General features: G+C 39.3%; 2 protein-coding genes across 2 annotated transcripts; both read right to left on the reverse strand.

Annotated features, from left to right (window-relative positions):
- Window positions 1-1,129: 1,129 nt before the first annotated feature.
- Window positions 1,130-5,168, reverse strand: LOC120802876 (G protein-activated inward rectifier potassium channel 3-like). Its single transcript, XM_040151054.1, has 3 exons — window positions 4,977-5,168; window positions 2,491-3,703; window positions 1,130-1,386 (listed from the first exon to the last, which is right to left on the reverse strand). The coding sequence occupies exons 1-3, from the start codon at window positions 5,166-5,168 to the stop codon at window positions 1,187-1,189; spliced, it is 1,605 nt and encodes a 534-aa protein (XP_040006988.1). The 3' UTR covers window positions 1,130-1,186.
- Window positions 5,169-7,016: 1,848 nt separating this feature from the next.
- zw10 (zw10 kinetochore protein) lies at window positions 7,017-17,039 on the reverse strand. The gene is made up of 16 exons (XM_040151534.1): window positions 16,817-17,039; window positions 15,501-15,635; window positions 15,253-15,354; window positions 14,789-14,866; window positions 13,912-14,071; window positions 13,266-13,418; window positions 12,652-12,849; window positions 12,240-12,376; window positions 11,843-12,025; window positions 10,652-10,875; window positions 10,005-10,076; window positions 9,739-9,908; window positions 9,456-9,586; window positions 9,096-9,227; window positions 8,354-8,556; window positions 7,017-7,770 (listed from the first exon to the last, which is right to left on the reverse strand). Exons 1-16 carry the CDS (start codon window positions 16,919-16,921, stop codon window positions 7,650-7,652), a joined length of 2,304 nt encoding a protein of 767 aa, XP_040007468.1. The 5' UTR covers window positions 16,922-17,039; the 3' UTR covers window positions 7,017-7,649.
- Window positions 17,040-17,525: the final 486 nt, after the last annotated feature.

The following is a 17,525-nucleotide window of genomic DNA, read 5'->3' on the forward strand; positions in this document are numbered from 1 at the left end:
TTCCACTAAATTTTTCATAAACAAAATACAGTAGTAGAGTGTAACCAGTGGTGGGGAAAGTACTAAGATCATTTGCTTAAGTAAAAGTACCTGTACAGCAATGTAAAACTAGTCTATTACAGGTAAAAGAGCTGCATTCAAAATCCCACCTAAGGAAAAGAACATAATTCTTCTCAGCAAAATATACTTAAAATATCAAAAGCCCCCTTCAGTGAGATATTGTTTTATATGACATAATGGCTTGTTAATACTGATGCGTCAGTTAAGCATGCTGCATTTGTTACTGATGGAGCTGCTCAGTGATGAGCAAATTTGAACTACTTCAGATAGTTCAGTCCGACCTAGAGGTCTGGCCCATGCAAAGGATCACAAGATAAATCTGAGGGGTTGTGGGATGTACTTTACATAACCACAGTTTTTAAGTATTGGTACTTAACTTGAGATTTTTCATTTGTTGCTACTTTATACTTCTACTCCACTACATTCATCTGACAGCTGTAGTTAGTTACTTTGCAGATTAAGGTTTTATATACGAAACATATGATCAGGTTGTTCATCTGATAAAGCGTGATGAGCAAACATTAAACTGTTCAACAGTTCAAAAAGTTATGTCATGATATAACACTGACAGGGACCGTTCTGTTGTATAATGACTACTTCAAATGTTGATACTTTAAGTACATTTTGCTAATGGCACTACCGATATGACCACGTTTTATCACAGGACCTTAGTTCCATCCTCTTATTACATGAGGACAGCTGAGCCAGTCCCACTCGCTGAAAGACGACCATGGACTTGAACCTTCCGGAGTTGAATGGTCCACAAAAAGTTAGCAAGTGGATCTTTGAGTTGGGATTATTTTGCCACACCGCTTTTTCAACTGCCCAGAGAAGACCACTGACACTTAGGTTTAGCAGGATGTTTACTGTTATTTTTGAAAAATTACTTAAACACAACATAAAACATTTCATAATGTAACATAGATTAAATTTGATATTGTAATAAAAATATAGAACAAACCTTAATACATACACACAAATGAAAAACAGAAATTATGGCTACCCTGAGATCATTATCATGTGTGAGTGTTTTACTTTATCAGGGAATATCGCAATCACTTTAAGTCACTCAATACATACAATATTAATGTACAGAATGAACAACTGTTTGTTTAACCAACATTTTCTACAACAATGCTTCTTGTTGTTCCTTTGCTCTGCTCCTGTCTTTTGCGCTGAGTAGGGACATTTGTACCTCAAAGGTTTTGTCAAATGCACTGTAGTCCACACGAAAGGCCCCTTTCTCCAAGGAAATGCATGACTCAAATCGGTGGCCCCACAGGATCTCATCCTCTGTGTAGGAAGTCCTCGCCTGGCATGTCATACCTGCAACACAACAAGTCATCAGGGGATCTGGTACACGCCCCTTTATTGGAAAAAGAGCTCATGAATAAATTCTGAACAGCATTCGCATCAGGACTGTTATGTATCATTTTAAATAACCTATATCGACTAATTTGCTAACATATTGGAAAACACATATTTTTCTCTCCATTTCTGGCCTTCCATCCACACTTGGCAGCATTTTCGTCCAGTAAGAACAGAGCCTCTTCAAGAACACTCTGTGGTCAGGTTTTGAAGAGATGATAACAAAAACTGAACTTTTCAAAGACACTGACTTAAGGAACTTTCTTTCCGGGTCTGTTGCTCAGCACTGCTGGTGATCTTTATCTTAACAGTAACAGTAGGGTGCAACTCTGCTGCCATCACAGCTACTGGTTATATCAGGTCACAAGTTGTACCATATGCTACAGATTGCTGCTATCCACCAAGTCTAAGCTCATCCCGTACCCAAAAAGGGTGGGTTATAGCCTAAAAATGTGGCCTTACATTAGTCTATGCTTTTAACATGTTTACTCTGGAAATACTGGAGGCCAAAACCGCCCACTGTATGACAGCCCGTCAGTTGTTTTTAGCTTGTCCAGAACTCAAACATGGCTACATCACTTCTGCTTAGAAGTAGTGTTTAGACACCTTCTGCTGTTGTGAAACTTCCCCGTGATTGCTTAGAATACACAGTACAAAACGGGCATTGCAAATGACCGAGGTTCAAATCTCACTACACCCAAGCTGTCTTCTTTTTCTGTATGAGATACAGTTAGCATGAAGACCTGCAATCAAATCACAGCTTTAAAGTCGTGTGGAAACAAAGATATGTCAAGGACAACACCTTTGTTGCGTCTTTGGTGATGGTGAAACACAAAATAAGTGATCAGAGAGACAGTCAGAGCAGATAGAACAGAACAAATCCTGAAACTCAAGCAGCAGGCCAAGGTCTTCCCATCCATCCACACTTCCGAATAAATGAAACAAAATTGACAAACTCTTTGACAACTCCTCTTTCAAGACAGAAAAGGATCTGAAAATGCAACGTCTTTAAATGCAGTTGCTGTACTATGGACATGATCTTAGTTGGAGGACAGCACAAACCTGATGCCTCCACGATGCCCTCCAGGATGACAATGATTTCAAAGGTTTCCCTCTTCAAACGCTCAGCCCTCACCTCCCAGAAGGGGCTGCTTTCATTGATGATGTGGGTTATGGTCTGGGGTTCCACCAGGAGCAGCCTATCTCCCCCGGTGTCGTAGCCCAGATTGATCTCTGACTGCTCCAGCGGGATGAACTCGCCCTCCTTGGTCTGCCTGGACTTGATTAGTTTGGCCCGGATCTTGGCATCCACCATGTGGCTTTCTCTCAGATCACCGATGCGGAAGAGCATGCACAGCTTCTCATCACGCTCACATATGACACAGTGCTTGCTGAAGATCAGTGTCTGGGCTCTCTGCTGTGGTCGGGAGATTTTAACAAACATGCAGCCCACCATCAGAGCATCAATAATGGAGCCAAGGATGGACTGGACCATAAGGAGCACCGTACCCTCAGGGCAGTTAGCTGTTACCATCCTAGAGCCATACCCAATAGTCCTCTGGCTCTCTAATGACAGCAGCAGGGCTGATAGGAAACTGTCTATGTTTTCGAAGCATGCCTGCCATTGTGGGTCGTTAACATGTACAATGTCATCATGTAACCAGGCACCTAAAAAGTAGATTCCGCCAAAGGCTACCCATGTAAGAATGTAGCACATAGTGAAGACGAGAAGGAACCAGCGATACTTGAGGTCCACTAATGTGGTGAAAATATCTGAGATAAAGCGACTCTTGTCTTCAATAGGTCCCAGGTTGACCCTGCACTTGCCATCCTTGGTCACGTAACGCTGGCGCCGATTGCTGGCAGTGACATGCAATGAGTGCTCATCACCCAGCAGCTTACAATGCCTCTTGTGTGTCTTTGCACCATGCTGCTTCTCTATTGCAGAGACCGGAACGTTGCTGCCGCCAGTGGAGCCTCTTGATTGCCACCGGGAGCTGAAACGCTTGAGGTGTCTGCTGCGATGCAAACGGTGAGGCTTTTGTGTCTCCTCTACTGGTTCCAGAGGAGCTGCTTGGATAGTGTGCTGTCGGGGGGGCTCTTGCTTAGCCAAAATCAGAGAGATCTGAGAGGACTTACTGCAGGGACTCTGGGTCTGGGAGGGAGAGGCCTCCTGGGATAGAGGGAGTGAGGAAGAGTTGGCATAGTTCAAGTTGTGGATGAGAGAGGGTCTTTTTTTAATCATCATGGAAGCAACAGTGGATTTAGCTGCAGCCTGAAATGAAAGACAACAATGCATTATATTCACAAAACGCTAAAGTACAAAACCACCAAATGAATGACAAGTAGATTCATAACCTGTGGTCTATTGAAGGCTTTCCAATTCTCAAACCTCTTCCAAAATGTGACAGAGAGATGTGGCTATGGATATCGGTGACGTGGCTTTCTCTTTTGAAAGATTCTGGAGGACATGACCAGTGTATCCTTTGTGTCTTCAGTATCCAAAAATCAATTCCATGCCAATCACTTGTTTTGATTTCTTTCAGGCCAGGGGACACCCCCTGTCCTGAAACTGTTTCTTTTTGGATAGGTGCACATTAGAAGTGCTCAGCACATGAAGAAAATAATCTTGAACCCCGAGCCTTACTCGCTGCGCTGACAGAATCAGTAGATTTTAGTAGAGGTCTTCACAGGTCCAGTTCCTTGTAACTTAGACCAGACCTGAGATGTGAGTCAGACGAGTACAATTTTTATTCAGCAAAACAATTCAAATCAGGAAGATTCCTAATTTTAACCTCTAAAGTGCAGGTTCAGTCTACCAGGCTTCAGACCTCCGAAAATGACGCCACCCCTGAAATGAGCTGTTGTCTGCAAGATGTTTGTTTGTGTTTTGAGAAAAAAATAATCACGAAAACCTATTACTTCAACTCAATTAAAAATGACCATGATATTCTAGATTTTTCTTTTAGTCAACAAAGCAAATTAAAAGTACAAAATCAAAAATGTATCAATCCCTCTAAGTGCTGTCTGTGGATCCAAAGCTTGATATTTTGTAGCTTATTCCTCTGTGCCATAGAGTACATAGACTTTATACTACACAACACCATTGCACTGGCTGACATGTTCCGCCATTACCATGAACCCATCCATCAACACAACAATGAACATGACCATGAATACTCACCAGAGCACCAAATGTGTGGTAATCTGCAGCTGAAAGTAGTCCTCAACAAGTGCACTATTTACTCTCATTTGATTAACATTTGCTAAAATCCACAGTGCCCATCTGTTTTAGGAAATCAGTGAGCCTTTTTTAAAGAGAAAACTATAAATATGTAACCCGTTTTTAAAGATTTACACCTTTAGTAAAAACATATGTACTTGGGGCTGGGAGCCACAATCTTTTTTTCCTCTGTGGAATGAAATTAAGCACGGCTCAATGCCCGGGGAGTCACATCTGAAATGGGATACAATTTTTGCCAAAACATAGGCTGCATTGCCATATGATACTAGTACTGACTTACAGTGATTAATATAGAAAGCTGTACCTTGTAATTGTAAGGAGTGTAACGAATCGATTGTGGCTGCGGTCTGGGCAGGTATGCCAGCAGATGTTTAGCAGTGAGAGTCTGCGTTGGGGGAATGGAGTTCCTGCGAGGCTCAATCCTGACGGGGCTGACGTGACTGTTGCACTGAACATTTTGTAGCATCTCTCTGCTGCACAACACAGTGGAGCTCATTGCTGAGGTCTTCAAGATGTTGATTACTCTTCACGTTTTGCTTCTGTTTGGGCAATTACATTAAACTGAGTTAGATCAAATATGTAAGTTTTCAAAAGCAGCTGCAGTTACATCATTAAAACAACTAAATGTTAACAGTCTAACTCCTGTTAGAGTTTCAATACTTAAGTATTAATAAGTGAATAAGGAAATAAAGAGTTGTGTGTGCCATTGGTCTTTGAGCAGTTCATTCCATGCAACAAGTATATTACATTTTCCATTTTCATTTTGTTGTCAACTCAGTCTCTTCTTTATATTGTTTCTCTTCCAAGATAAAAGTTTCAGCCCAAATTGTAATGGTGTAAGGTGATGTTCCAAAAGCAAATGTTGCTTTACTTCCCCGTCAACATAAGATGAGCTTTCATCTATCTGAAGTGGGCTGATCACTGTCTCAGCGCTGCTGCAATTTATTACACATGAAGGGATTGTCGCTAATCCTCAAAATTAATCGGAGAAACACCAAGGAACATGATGGATTTGAAAAGATTACTGACTGTATTTGCTAGAGGGCTTAGAATTAGTATTGTCCAGATGTGGCCAAAGGAACAGTGGTAAATTCACTTCTCTCTTGCAAAAATGTTTAAACTGTGCTGTGCTTACTGTATCAAAACACACACAAAAAATGTTTCTGAATCCTGACCACGACCTAACTGTGCAAAGTCAATCAGATGGACAGGATTTTACTGTGAGGGAATCTATCTTCTGAAACAGGCAGAGAAAAAAAAAAAAAATCATAATTTATCTTCTAACTCAAGTTATTACAAGGGCGAGAAAGAACTATTTAGTTACAATGTTAACATCTATTTATTCTGAGTCTATTCTGAATGAGTGTTGCTTTACTATTGTAAGTTTAAGTGGAAGTGTCCCAATTGCACACTCTCTTCTCCCCATAATTGGAACCTAATTAGTGATTTACAGGAAACTTCTTGCAAATTGTTTTGAGCTGAAACAATTCAATTAATCAATTAGTTGGTTGACAGAAAATTAATCACAAACTATTTTTATAATTAATTAATCATTTAGATCATTTTCTGATCAAAACTTCCAAATATTATCTGGTTTCTGCTTTTCCCATGTCATAGATCATAGTAAACGGAATATTTTTTGGATTTTGTACTATCTGTCAGACATAACAAAGACATTTGATGTCTCCTTGGGCTCTGGGAAACTGTGACTTGATAAATGAAGTTTGTGATTTTATTCACCAAACTATTAATCAAATAATTTGAAAATAATCAGCAGATAGATTGATGATGAAAAAAAAAATTGGTTAATTGCAGATCTAAAATTATTCAAAAAATCATCCTGTCAAGTTAACAAATACACAAAATGTCAAATAACCTGTTTTTTCTGATTGCAACCACTGATTAAAATAAATCTGCTGCAAAAAGTCATCACGAAAAGGTGAAATAATCACATACCTCTGTAAATCCTACCTTAAGACAAATACAGCTGCTGCCAGAAATGAACTTCCATGCTGAAGTCAACAGGTTTGATGAGGAAAGACACACAGAGTGAGAGAAGAGCTTCTGTGCGACTGCCCAGCTGCTTGTCTCCTCCACCCACGTCATTCACAGTGCAAATACTGACCATGTTCAACCCATAGCACTGCATGTGGGTATGGCAACTCTGTCAGTGTACCACTACCTCAAGTGTCATCATATCAGGTCAAATTATTACAGCTTAATTTAAACATCACTCTGCTTTTTAAGTGTTAGATTAGAAGGTCAATACCACTCCACAAGCATCATGTACTCACACCAAGATCAACATCATATTCATTAAAAACAAACAGTTCCGAAAAGGTTCTAAAAATTTGAGTCTTTTGGTTTATTTGGACAAACAATAAATACATTATAGAAGAGTTCAGTTTAATGGCTTGCACAAGAAAGTTTTTGACAAAAGATGCAATGACCAGGGTGTCTTTGTCAGAACTAAATGTTCATTTAAAGGCATTGAGGTTTGAACAAACTTAACTCAACAAACTCTCTTCTGAGATGACATCAGTACTGAAAAGCGGAGACCTCTGAAACACACCACGAATGAAGCTGGACCAACAAGTGACACTAAAGTTAACCCTGGATATGACATCACATGTCAACAGATGGCTAGCCACTGGTTACACAATCTCAGTTGGCTTCATGGAAAACCCCCAAAGCTATGCGACTGAGTCTGCGGGATCCTGATGTTAAAAATCCTTCATGTAATCTCTGTAAGGACTAATCGCAGTCTGAACACTGAGAAGGAACATATCCCACAGATTGGTTACAACCAGTTTATACACCCAGAGAGGGCGACCATTTCTCTGTGACAAACTGTTCAATCTACATACATATAAGTGTATATATTTAATGGACATAACCGAAAATGCAAATGAATAAAGACATGACTCAGAGGAAAAAGTGCTGTAATATCTTCTTGGTGGTCATTAGCTCCAAGTATCTATTTGATTTTGGTCAGAGCAACAGCTCTCCTCTCTGTGTTCTGAAACAAAGCTCGGATCAGATTCTTCACCTCCGAACTGGAGAGCTCCAACGCCAACGGACCTTTACCGTCAGCCCACCTGTGGAGAGGAATTATGGGCAAATCAGCCAGTCCAACACATCCATGGAAAAAGCCTTATGACTTGAAACTCCACCAATTTGACACATGAAAGGTCAGTTTACTCTTCATGAGGAGTACTACTAAGCATGTGAAAACAGTTATGTAATGTCTTCTGTGGCTTTAGACGGGCTTTGTAAAGTCTGACAAAATAAGCTACATTATTAGGTTATTTGGCTTGGGGACTACGAATCTGTCTGTAAAGTTACATAAATATAACTTTAATGCTAGTTTCCAGCATATATTATTCTCATTTAACATGCCCAGTTATAGTCCTTAATCTTTTACTAAACAAACCATCATTAATTCTAGTCTAGATAAATGGAGGTGATTGAACAGAAGGGAGAACAAATAGGAAAAAGTAACTAACTATAGTTACTGGATGTAAAGACTACACTGAAGCCTTATAATGTCTTACAAAATTGAAATTTTTTTGATAAACTGAATATTATTTCAGATTTTAAGATCTGAAAATACCCCATACTATGTTTTATTTATTTTTGATTTTTATCTATTGATTGTTCATCGTCAAGTATCCTTCTTACCTGTCGACAATCTCCTGCAGGTTGGCCCGCAGCACGATAACCAGCTCCTTGAAGGTACTCCACTTCTTCACAAAAAGAGGCACCTCCTCCTGATATTTCCTGTTCTTGTTTTCCTCAGCCATAGGGATGAAGACCAGAGGACCTTCCTCAATGATGGTCTGGCACAGAGTGTGTAGGTGCTCCCCATCCTCAGAGGAAATATCCTGTAGACAGTTAAGTGAGAAATAAAATCCTTATTGATCATCAGCAATGTAATAATTTATACTGTGAGTATACAGTAGATCATCTTCATAGATAATATCACTTTTCTATTTTTGTGTTTTTTTTTTGTTTGTTTTTGTTTTTTTTAAAAGAGAGATTTGTTAATGTTTGAATTTAAAAAATGTTGGTATTTTAATCAACTAAGGACCGCATCCAAAAATACAGATATCAGAACCCAGACTTACGAATGTACATTATGCTGAATTGGTCATTTGGGACATTCTAGTACATATAATTCCATCCTACTCAATGTTTTATCACCAGGCCTTTATTACTGAACAGCATTTATTTGTGCTGTCTGACGGCTCTGCCATCACATTTATGACTGTAAAAGGAGATACATTTGGAACATTTGCAAAATAATTGAAGGATTGCCAGTTTTTTTTTTGTTATATTCATTTTATCACAGTAACATCTCTGCATTGGCATAAGAAAAGTCCTACATTTACATAGAGGCACCGTGATGGAAAAAAAGACAAACCTCCAGCATCATGATTTTGGCAATGATTTCTGTGATGGCGATGTTGAGGAGGTTGCCCATGGCTTTACAATAGATGCTGACTGGTAGGACGTCCTGCCATACTGTACCCAATTGTTTCAACTGATGAATGACCTGAAATAAAACAAACAGATGAAAAGTGTATGCATGAAAAGCAGTGCATGCAGGAAAGAAGGAATAATAAAGCCTTAGTGAGGCTTATGATACTCATAATAGATATTTCCTCAACGCTGGAGTGCAATCCATTACAACACAAACATCTACAGCTGAATCACCATTTTTCTGACACACTCTCATAGTTAAAACTCATTTAAACTTTATTTTCAAAGCCTTTCCTCTCACCTGTCTTACTGCTTTGCTAGCTGCAATGTAATTATCTTCGTCATCCAGGTTGGAGAAGTTGTGAGCAGTGGAAAGTCTCTCCAACAATTCAGCTCTCTGGACATTCAGCTGTGCTAAGAAGCACTGGGAACCTAAAGGAAAATGTGCAGACCAGTTTTTGAGAAACCTTGTCACAGACAAAAGTGTTGGTCACCAGAACTATTAGGAATCAGCTTCTGGCGACCACAAATTTCTGTACACATTCCATAGCAATGTGGTCGACAGTTGTAGAGCTGTTTGTTACCCAGTTTCCTGAATCCGGGCACCATGTCAACAAATGTTGCAACACCCTCGCTGAGGGGCTGTGGCAAGTGGGCTCTGAAATGGTGGCCCAGGGTGAGAAGGTGGTGGGCCAGGTACATGCAGTTGTTGTGCTGAATGGCAGCTAGGTGAGGGAACTTGAGCAGGTTCTCCCTGGATGGAGTAACAGAGAAACAAATGAGAACCTTTTATGCCCGTGAAATGTGTTGGTTTGGTCTGCTATACGTTATATGATGGAAACATCCTTACTTGTGATATGTTGGTACAACATCATAGAACAGTTGGAAAATGTTTCTCACGGTGAAGAATAGTTGTAATGCACTAAAAAGAACAGAAAAATGTAGTACATTTTAGAACACTTCTTTACTGATGAAACCTGGTGGTCTATAATATAAAAACATTATCAAGATGTATTATTGAAATTGCAGAATCCATTGAGTCTGTCTAAGGGCTAAACGTCAGAATATCTTGGCCTCTGCTGCTTCAATTTTGACCTTTGTTTTGAAAATTTGCATTGTTTTTCAGCGTAGGTTTGATAAGATTTTTTCCAGTTATTTATTGTTTCTGATAATTCAGTTTCTCTGACATTAAGCAGTTTAGTTGATCGCGAATTGTTTTTTTTAATCTTTTATTGTCAATTTGTAAGTCACTGCCCTTGTCCTGACAGTAGGCTGCAAGTGCTTTGACTTGACTAGCTTCACAGTGTTTTGTAATCATGGTAGATAAACAGTGCTGTGAGCCAAAGACTCTCTGCAAGACCAACAACAAAGAAACCCTTACTGTCAGGGGGAGTCTTGGTTTTTTCTATTGAACTATTACATTGTGCTGCCAGCCACAAAAAAATGATATATAGGTCAGTACAAGAGACAGTGCGGTCTTTGAGTAGTGTAACATACCATTGTGTGGAGCTTCCAACGGCCTCACACAGGGTGTTGACTGTCAGCTCCATCAGCTGCTGCACTGACTCACTGATGCGACACGGTGGTAGACGCAGACTCCAAGCAGACAGCTGCTTTGCGTTCTCCATTGTCATCTCCTCCTTTGTTGTATCTTGCTTCACCTTTACCTCTGAACTTGGAGCAGGCAGCTTGGGGAGACACAGCTTGGAGTCTGGTGTAATCTAACAGAGGGAGAACAGAACCAAATAATTAAATAAATAACCCCTTTAAATAAGGACACAAACAAGAAATTTTGAAGATACATCATGTAAAACTGGACATAGTGTAGTGCAATCCAATACAATATTGCCAAATTTACAGTGCGCCATTCTTTAAGTGTCAGAGTCAGACAGGTACTTATTTCAATTCCATGGTATTTTTTTGCAGCCATGTCTAATGTTGCTGTTGTACTGGATATATTTATTCATATATAATCCTATTATACACGTTTTAAAGCTTTTTTATCTAAACTCTGTACATCCATTTTATAAAATATTTAAACACAAGTGAAGTACTACATCATGAATGTAATACTTGAACCTGGCCTGATTCAGGTCTACTGTGGATGCAGTTAAAGAAGTATTCATGTAGCTGTGGCTGACAGCCAAACCATTTAATGAACACCTGTATCACACCATATGTGTAACACCAAAATAAGACATTTTTTTCTGTATATATTATGTTTGAAAAAGCAAGGATTGTATTGGTGTGAGTACCAGACCATGTGTCAAATTACATTAAAAGGGTGTTACATTATAGGTTGTTTGAAGCCCTAATGCTGCTGGGCTAGCAAGCATCTTCAATTCAGTTCACTTGAATTCTGATTGATTCCAAGGGCCTGGTAGGGGAGTGTGCAAGTGTGTGACTGATAAACAGCATGAAGAATTTGCTGCACGAATGTGGGGTTTACATTCTGCGTTAATAGAAGTAGGCCTATTTTAATGGTTCCCTTTTACGAGTGAAAAGGCATCTTTTTCTTCAACTAGGAGTATATCTGGGAAACCTTTGTTTCTAAAAGTTATTTAGTGAAAAACAGCTTAACATATGCATGCACAATATTTTCGATCTTCCATTTTAAATTTTGTCAACTGAATCAATCACCAGCCTTCAGTGTATTCATCCAGACACTTAGCCGTAGCTCACACATACTTTGACAGTGTTGTGCATCTTGGAGGTCATGAGTTTGCGGGCTGCCACAATAACATCCTTGCACTTCTTGCTGGCAAAGTGACAGTTGACATCCCTGGCATATTTGAGCAGGTCTGTGGAATCACCCTGCAGATACTCCATCTCCTTCAGAGACTTCTCAAACTCCTCAGTTTCCTTGATCACCTTAAATATATATACAAGAAAAAATACATTCAGTATAAATGTAATTCTTATCTAGATACCGCTGTTACGCAGAATAGAATAATTTCTTAGAACAGCAAGACAAAGACACAATTTTTGTCTATAACTGTTGATAAAAGTGAACAGCCAACACCTGTATATTTTCTGTATGTGCTACAATATTGTTATACTATACAAACTGCTGTAAGGTCCATACAGTGTTATATTTCTCCAGCTGACTGCTGTTGGTGGGGATGGAATAGACCAGACACTCATGGATGATGCACTGGGATATTTCCTCCCAAATCAGCTCCCCCAGGATGGCTGAGAGCTTTTTATCACCAATGGACACATCTGAAAAATAACAGAAATGTGACTTGCCTTTCTCAACCTCATCATGTAATATTTCGAGAATAGAAAGTTTGAGGTAAGTATGGGTAATACATATGATGAATGCTATTTACGTTGCATACTCAGGCTGTCACTACTTTGTAATTTGACTGGCCTAAGCCTAAATTATGCATACACTTCATGACCCATGAAGTTGTGTTCAGGATGAAAAACATAGTGACACTGAGCAAACTTAAAGCATCTTATATCATTTCTATATGGGCCCAGCCATACTGTACCTAGCAGGTGTGAGTGCAGTGTCTTGAGCACCAGGAGCAGTTTGCTGTAGACCTGTGAAGGTGTGGATCGCTCCTCGTGGCTCTCCTCCAAACACTGTAAGGCCAGGATGGTTCCCTCATCCTGCTGCTCTGTTACCCTCACTGACAGTGACGGGTACACCACCAACGGCTTTAACATGTTCTTCAACAGTACTTGACCTGAACAACGGAAACAGCAGAACAGACACAAGTACTGAGCAGGTTGGAAATAGTTTACTTTAGAGCTAAATCGATAGATTAACCAGGCCCATAATTCATCCGATATTATCTTACTGCAGATACATCAGTATCAATATACACATTGGTTAGTATGTTACAAGAAGTTGTAGTGCAGAAATACCAAAAATATGCTTAGAAGTAGTGTCTCCATCACATAGTGCAACAGAAAGCACTGATTAGTTTGTTTTTCCAATTGTATAGTGTACCACGCAGCACATACTGTATGTTCGTCACAACCCTCTAAAAACTGTAATATAAATATCAAATTAACTGAAATAAAGCGTTTGGAAGGTATGAAAATACATTTTTAGTAGATCATGAAAGAACCGCATCATGAAAGGACTGCTTGTTCTTACTGAAGAGTTTGATCTTGTGCTGAAGGCCTCCCTGGATGGCCAGAGCTTGCAGGACGCAGCACAGCAAAGCAGGTGGTTTTTGTTCGCTGTCCTTACTGCAAGAATGGCTCAGGTTCAGCTCCACCTTCAGGAAGGACTTCAGACCTGCAGGCTCTGGTGGTACAAATCCAACATCACCGCTAATGCAACACGTTCAGGTAGGTTTGCTGTCATCTTTTTGAAATATACCACACAAGAAATACTACCAAGTAAAAATACCATCTTAAAAAATGCATCTATTTTGTACAAGCTGGTTGGGAGTGATCTCTGATATTGTTCTGTGATTTTTTTGAGATTATGACTGGAATTAATGCAGTCGTTATTTTAAAGGTGAGAGCCAGTGAGTATTGGTTTGCAGTCATCTGTATGATGAGTATGACATGTATACCTACATGTATACCTTATGGGAGAAGTAGGGAGTTTTAAGTGAAGTCTCCTGCACCTTTAAGACAACACTGTTTCATTTGACAAGTTTGGCTTATTTTGTTAGAGGAAACAATTGGCAATCAGCAACGTATGGTACAGAGTATATGTCATATAGTTGTATTAGTACCACATCTGACAAACATATCAAAAATTTTCCACCAGTTTTCTGAGGAAATCTTACCCTTTGAGGATGGTAATCTCCAGATGACGAGGCGCTTCCATTCATCTCCCATGTGGTAAATTAAGTTTTCTCTCTGCACTGTCAGCTCAGAACTGAGAGTACTGAGCAGCAGCAGCTGGGAAGTCTTCCAGCCCTTCAATGAATCCACACTGGCTCTTGCCTGGAAAAAATATTACCCATCAATCAGTATGTTGACATGCCCTTTATGAAACTAGGCGACTGTAAATACACATACATGTTGCATGTCAGTAATCAGATTTCTCCCCTATCCCTGACCTTATTGTAGAACTTTAAGTGCCTACTTTAACTGTATAAATGCTTGTCTACACAGGAGGAATTTCAGCCACGATTTTCAATGTGACCGAGACAGGATTGAATGGATTTGCGTTGCTGGTGTTACTTGACTGGTCAATGCAAGCGTTTGATACCCTCAAACACATTGATCCCAAAGGGGCTACACAAATCTTAACAGATTAACAGTGCCCTATTTTTCTGACAGAATTTACACTTAGCTTTGTTTTGTGTTCTGTTCACGGAAGCCAAATCATGCCACTAGCAAGCCAACATGGATTGATTTTCCTGTTACTGCTATTCTTCCGACATTTACGTAATTTCTCCAACAAGTTAACGTCACTTTCCAGGCTCACATGGGCTTTAGACCGGGTCCTGGTGAGTAATTATGTCCCAAAACAACTGCTAAGTGAGGTTGTTGTACTTTCAGGTGTATTACAGGGTAGTTGACAACCTGTCTGAAGAAATTTACCATACAGAGACAAGGATCTATATTAGTTAAGTTTTCATGAGTTTTTGATTAGTTGCCCAGTCTTAGTTCAGAGTAGAAGTAAGGTTGTGTGGACATGATGTAAGCAGCGTTTACCTTTTCCAGCTGGTTGGCGGCTTCGACATACTTCTTCTCCAGTAAAGCTTTGCTGAACTCCTCCATTGCATTGTGAAACTGAGTCACACAGAGGAAATGACAGCCACAGAGACATTTAAACATGAAAATTATGGATGCTCAAAATACCACTTTTTCTCCGCTAATCCAATTCTGAGAGCAAGACTTTCATTTAATGTACGGCTAATACAAACCCCTATTTCTTATTCAGGAGAATGCAGATAGTAACTTTTAATATGAGCTCCTTACAGGAAGAAATTAATATAAGACTGTATAAAATTAAAATCTTTCTATGTCAATAAAGTGACATTTTTATCCTTATTTTAAATATGTCATTTTATTTTATCTTGTATATTTTAGGTTCATAATTTGGGCATTTTGACACTATTTACACATCAATTTTAATAAAATTATATTTGAACTTATAAATTGCATGTATGATGTACCTCTTTTAGGTGTCCTAGCATTGTTATGACCATAGTATTTTTCTCCAGCTGCTGCTTCAGCTTTGCGTACTCAGCCACAGCCACGTGAATATTCTGCTGCACCTGTGTTAACATACAAAAACACCAAACAGTTAAAAAACTATGGCACTGCCGTAAATCTGCCCGAAGATAAACAGAACCCAGTCTGTTCAGCTCTTTCAATGGACCTAGGTTTAGTATTCTTTTAATTTGTGAAGTTTCACACATACCTCATTCTCAATGCAATTTTTAAGGACATCCATTTCTTTGGAGACCTCATCAACCTGTACCATTAGCTCCTCAGATCCTTGAAGACTAGGTAGGAAGTCACCATACCTCTTATTTATCATGTCACATACTTCTTCCTATGAAAAAAAAAACACATTAAGAAAAAAGACTTAATAGAAAATTTGTCATTTTGCATTAAGCCCAGGGCATAACTTTTTGCAATTTGTGTACAATTATGTATGTATATCATAATTCTGATCCACTTGTTAAAACAGTAGTTCATGTTTATATACTGTTAATTACACTGGTTTGTGCATAAGATCACTTTAAAAATGACTGACTACTTATGTACAGAAAACCTCTGTGGGTGTTATATGCCAATCAGTCATTCTAGGTAGGCATGTCTTTCCAACAACTACTGTCCAATGCTCTCAACTGAAGCAAGACAGATTATGGCTAATTCAGTTTATTGAAGTGTTTACATAGGAAACAAAAATAACACAGATATTCCCATTACAACAGATCCTCGCATTTTAGTAGATGCGGTCAGAGAATGTTTGCCACTTTTGTTTGATGGCTGACAACTGATGGATTAATATAACCGTCAGCTGATCAGTGATTTCACCAATTCGACTACTGTCCATGATAAAAGCTGATTTGGACCATAAACAAAAGAAACCCCTATGATTTCTTCTACTATTAACGATGTTCACGCACAAAACATTCGTACAACATTAAATCATCTTATAACTCTACTTTAGCAATTGATCTACGACTTATTTGACTGTTAATTCGGCTCTGATGTACTAAATTGGTTTTAAGTCTCATCAAGGTTACTGGGCTTTTTAGCGTCAAGCCTGTGTTTTTCTATCAAATGCCCGAATGCAGAAATATTTTAGCTTTCACGTAGCCTTTGACGTTTATACATTTAGAGAAAAGATGTTTATCTTTTGCTATTGGATGCATGCTACTACTTCTAATGTAAAGTAATTTTCTTGAGGTGTCAAATGTGCCCCAATGTTGTTTAGTTTGAAAATAATGGAGCCACGTAGCTAGTTAGGTGGTACCTCATTTGGCTAGCTAACTGTCTTGCTAACGAAAATGCACTCAACTCGCTTTAAACGGCTGGCTAGTCGGTTTACATTAACCAATGGTGTCGCTAATGCTTGTTTGCAGTTCTGTGTTATTTCAGGGAGAACCTAGCCGACGTTAGTCAAAGGAAGAGTGAAGTTTCATACCCATCAATGTTAGCGCTAACAGCTAACACTAGTTCAAACTTTATTCTGCGCAGCTAATGCTATGCCAGCTAATGGATTACCTTAGTATCTTCCACTTTGCGCGACATTTTGCTTATTTTACTGGACAGGTCCTCTTTCTCCAGTTTGCCAGAACTGGCGAGTACTTCAGTCACAAAGGACGCCATGCTGTTGCAACGTTATAATCTTTTACAGAAGTGTGACAGGTCAGCACAACAACAACTCAAGACCCGCCAGGCGGTGTGATTGGTTACGAGACGTCGGCCACTATATCTCGCCCCTCACCTTCTGTTTCGTTTCATATTGGATGACAAATTGCTACCATATCGTACCAATAGCGCCCCCAAAAGGTTCGGAGAGTGTATAACCTGCTTATCAGAAGGTGAATTCTGCTGTGTGTGCGGCGAGAAAACTGGAACTATATTCTCATTATATGTGAAAGCAGCCATTTGTCTGTTGTAGATGGTCAAGGTGGAGCTGGTTTTTAACTAGTTTGTATACAGCTGGGTAGTTTAATCGTGCTGTTTCCAACCTAGGGGTCTGGCCCCTCCAAAGTGTCACAAAATAAAGTTTCAGTGTTCGGGAGGTAATTGTTTTGAGAAGAATGAAGAAAAATGAAATTGATAGACAAATCTGTTTTAATTTTCTGGACTATTCTCTAATGTTTAGGTGATTAGAGGGGGATGCATTTTTGGTTGAACAGCTAACAACTAATAAACATCAACATGAGTGGGCCCCAAGGTCACAAGCTAAAAAGGTTGGAAATCACTG

The sequence above is a fragment of the Xiphias gladius genome, chromosome 17, assembly GCF_016859285.1.
Source record: "Xiphias gladius isolate SHS-SW01 ecotype Sanya breed wild chromosome 17, ASM1685928v1, whole genome shotgun sequence".
NCBI lineage: Eukaryota > Metazoa > Chordata > Actinopteri > Istiophoriformes > Xiphiidae > Xiphias > Xiphias gladius.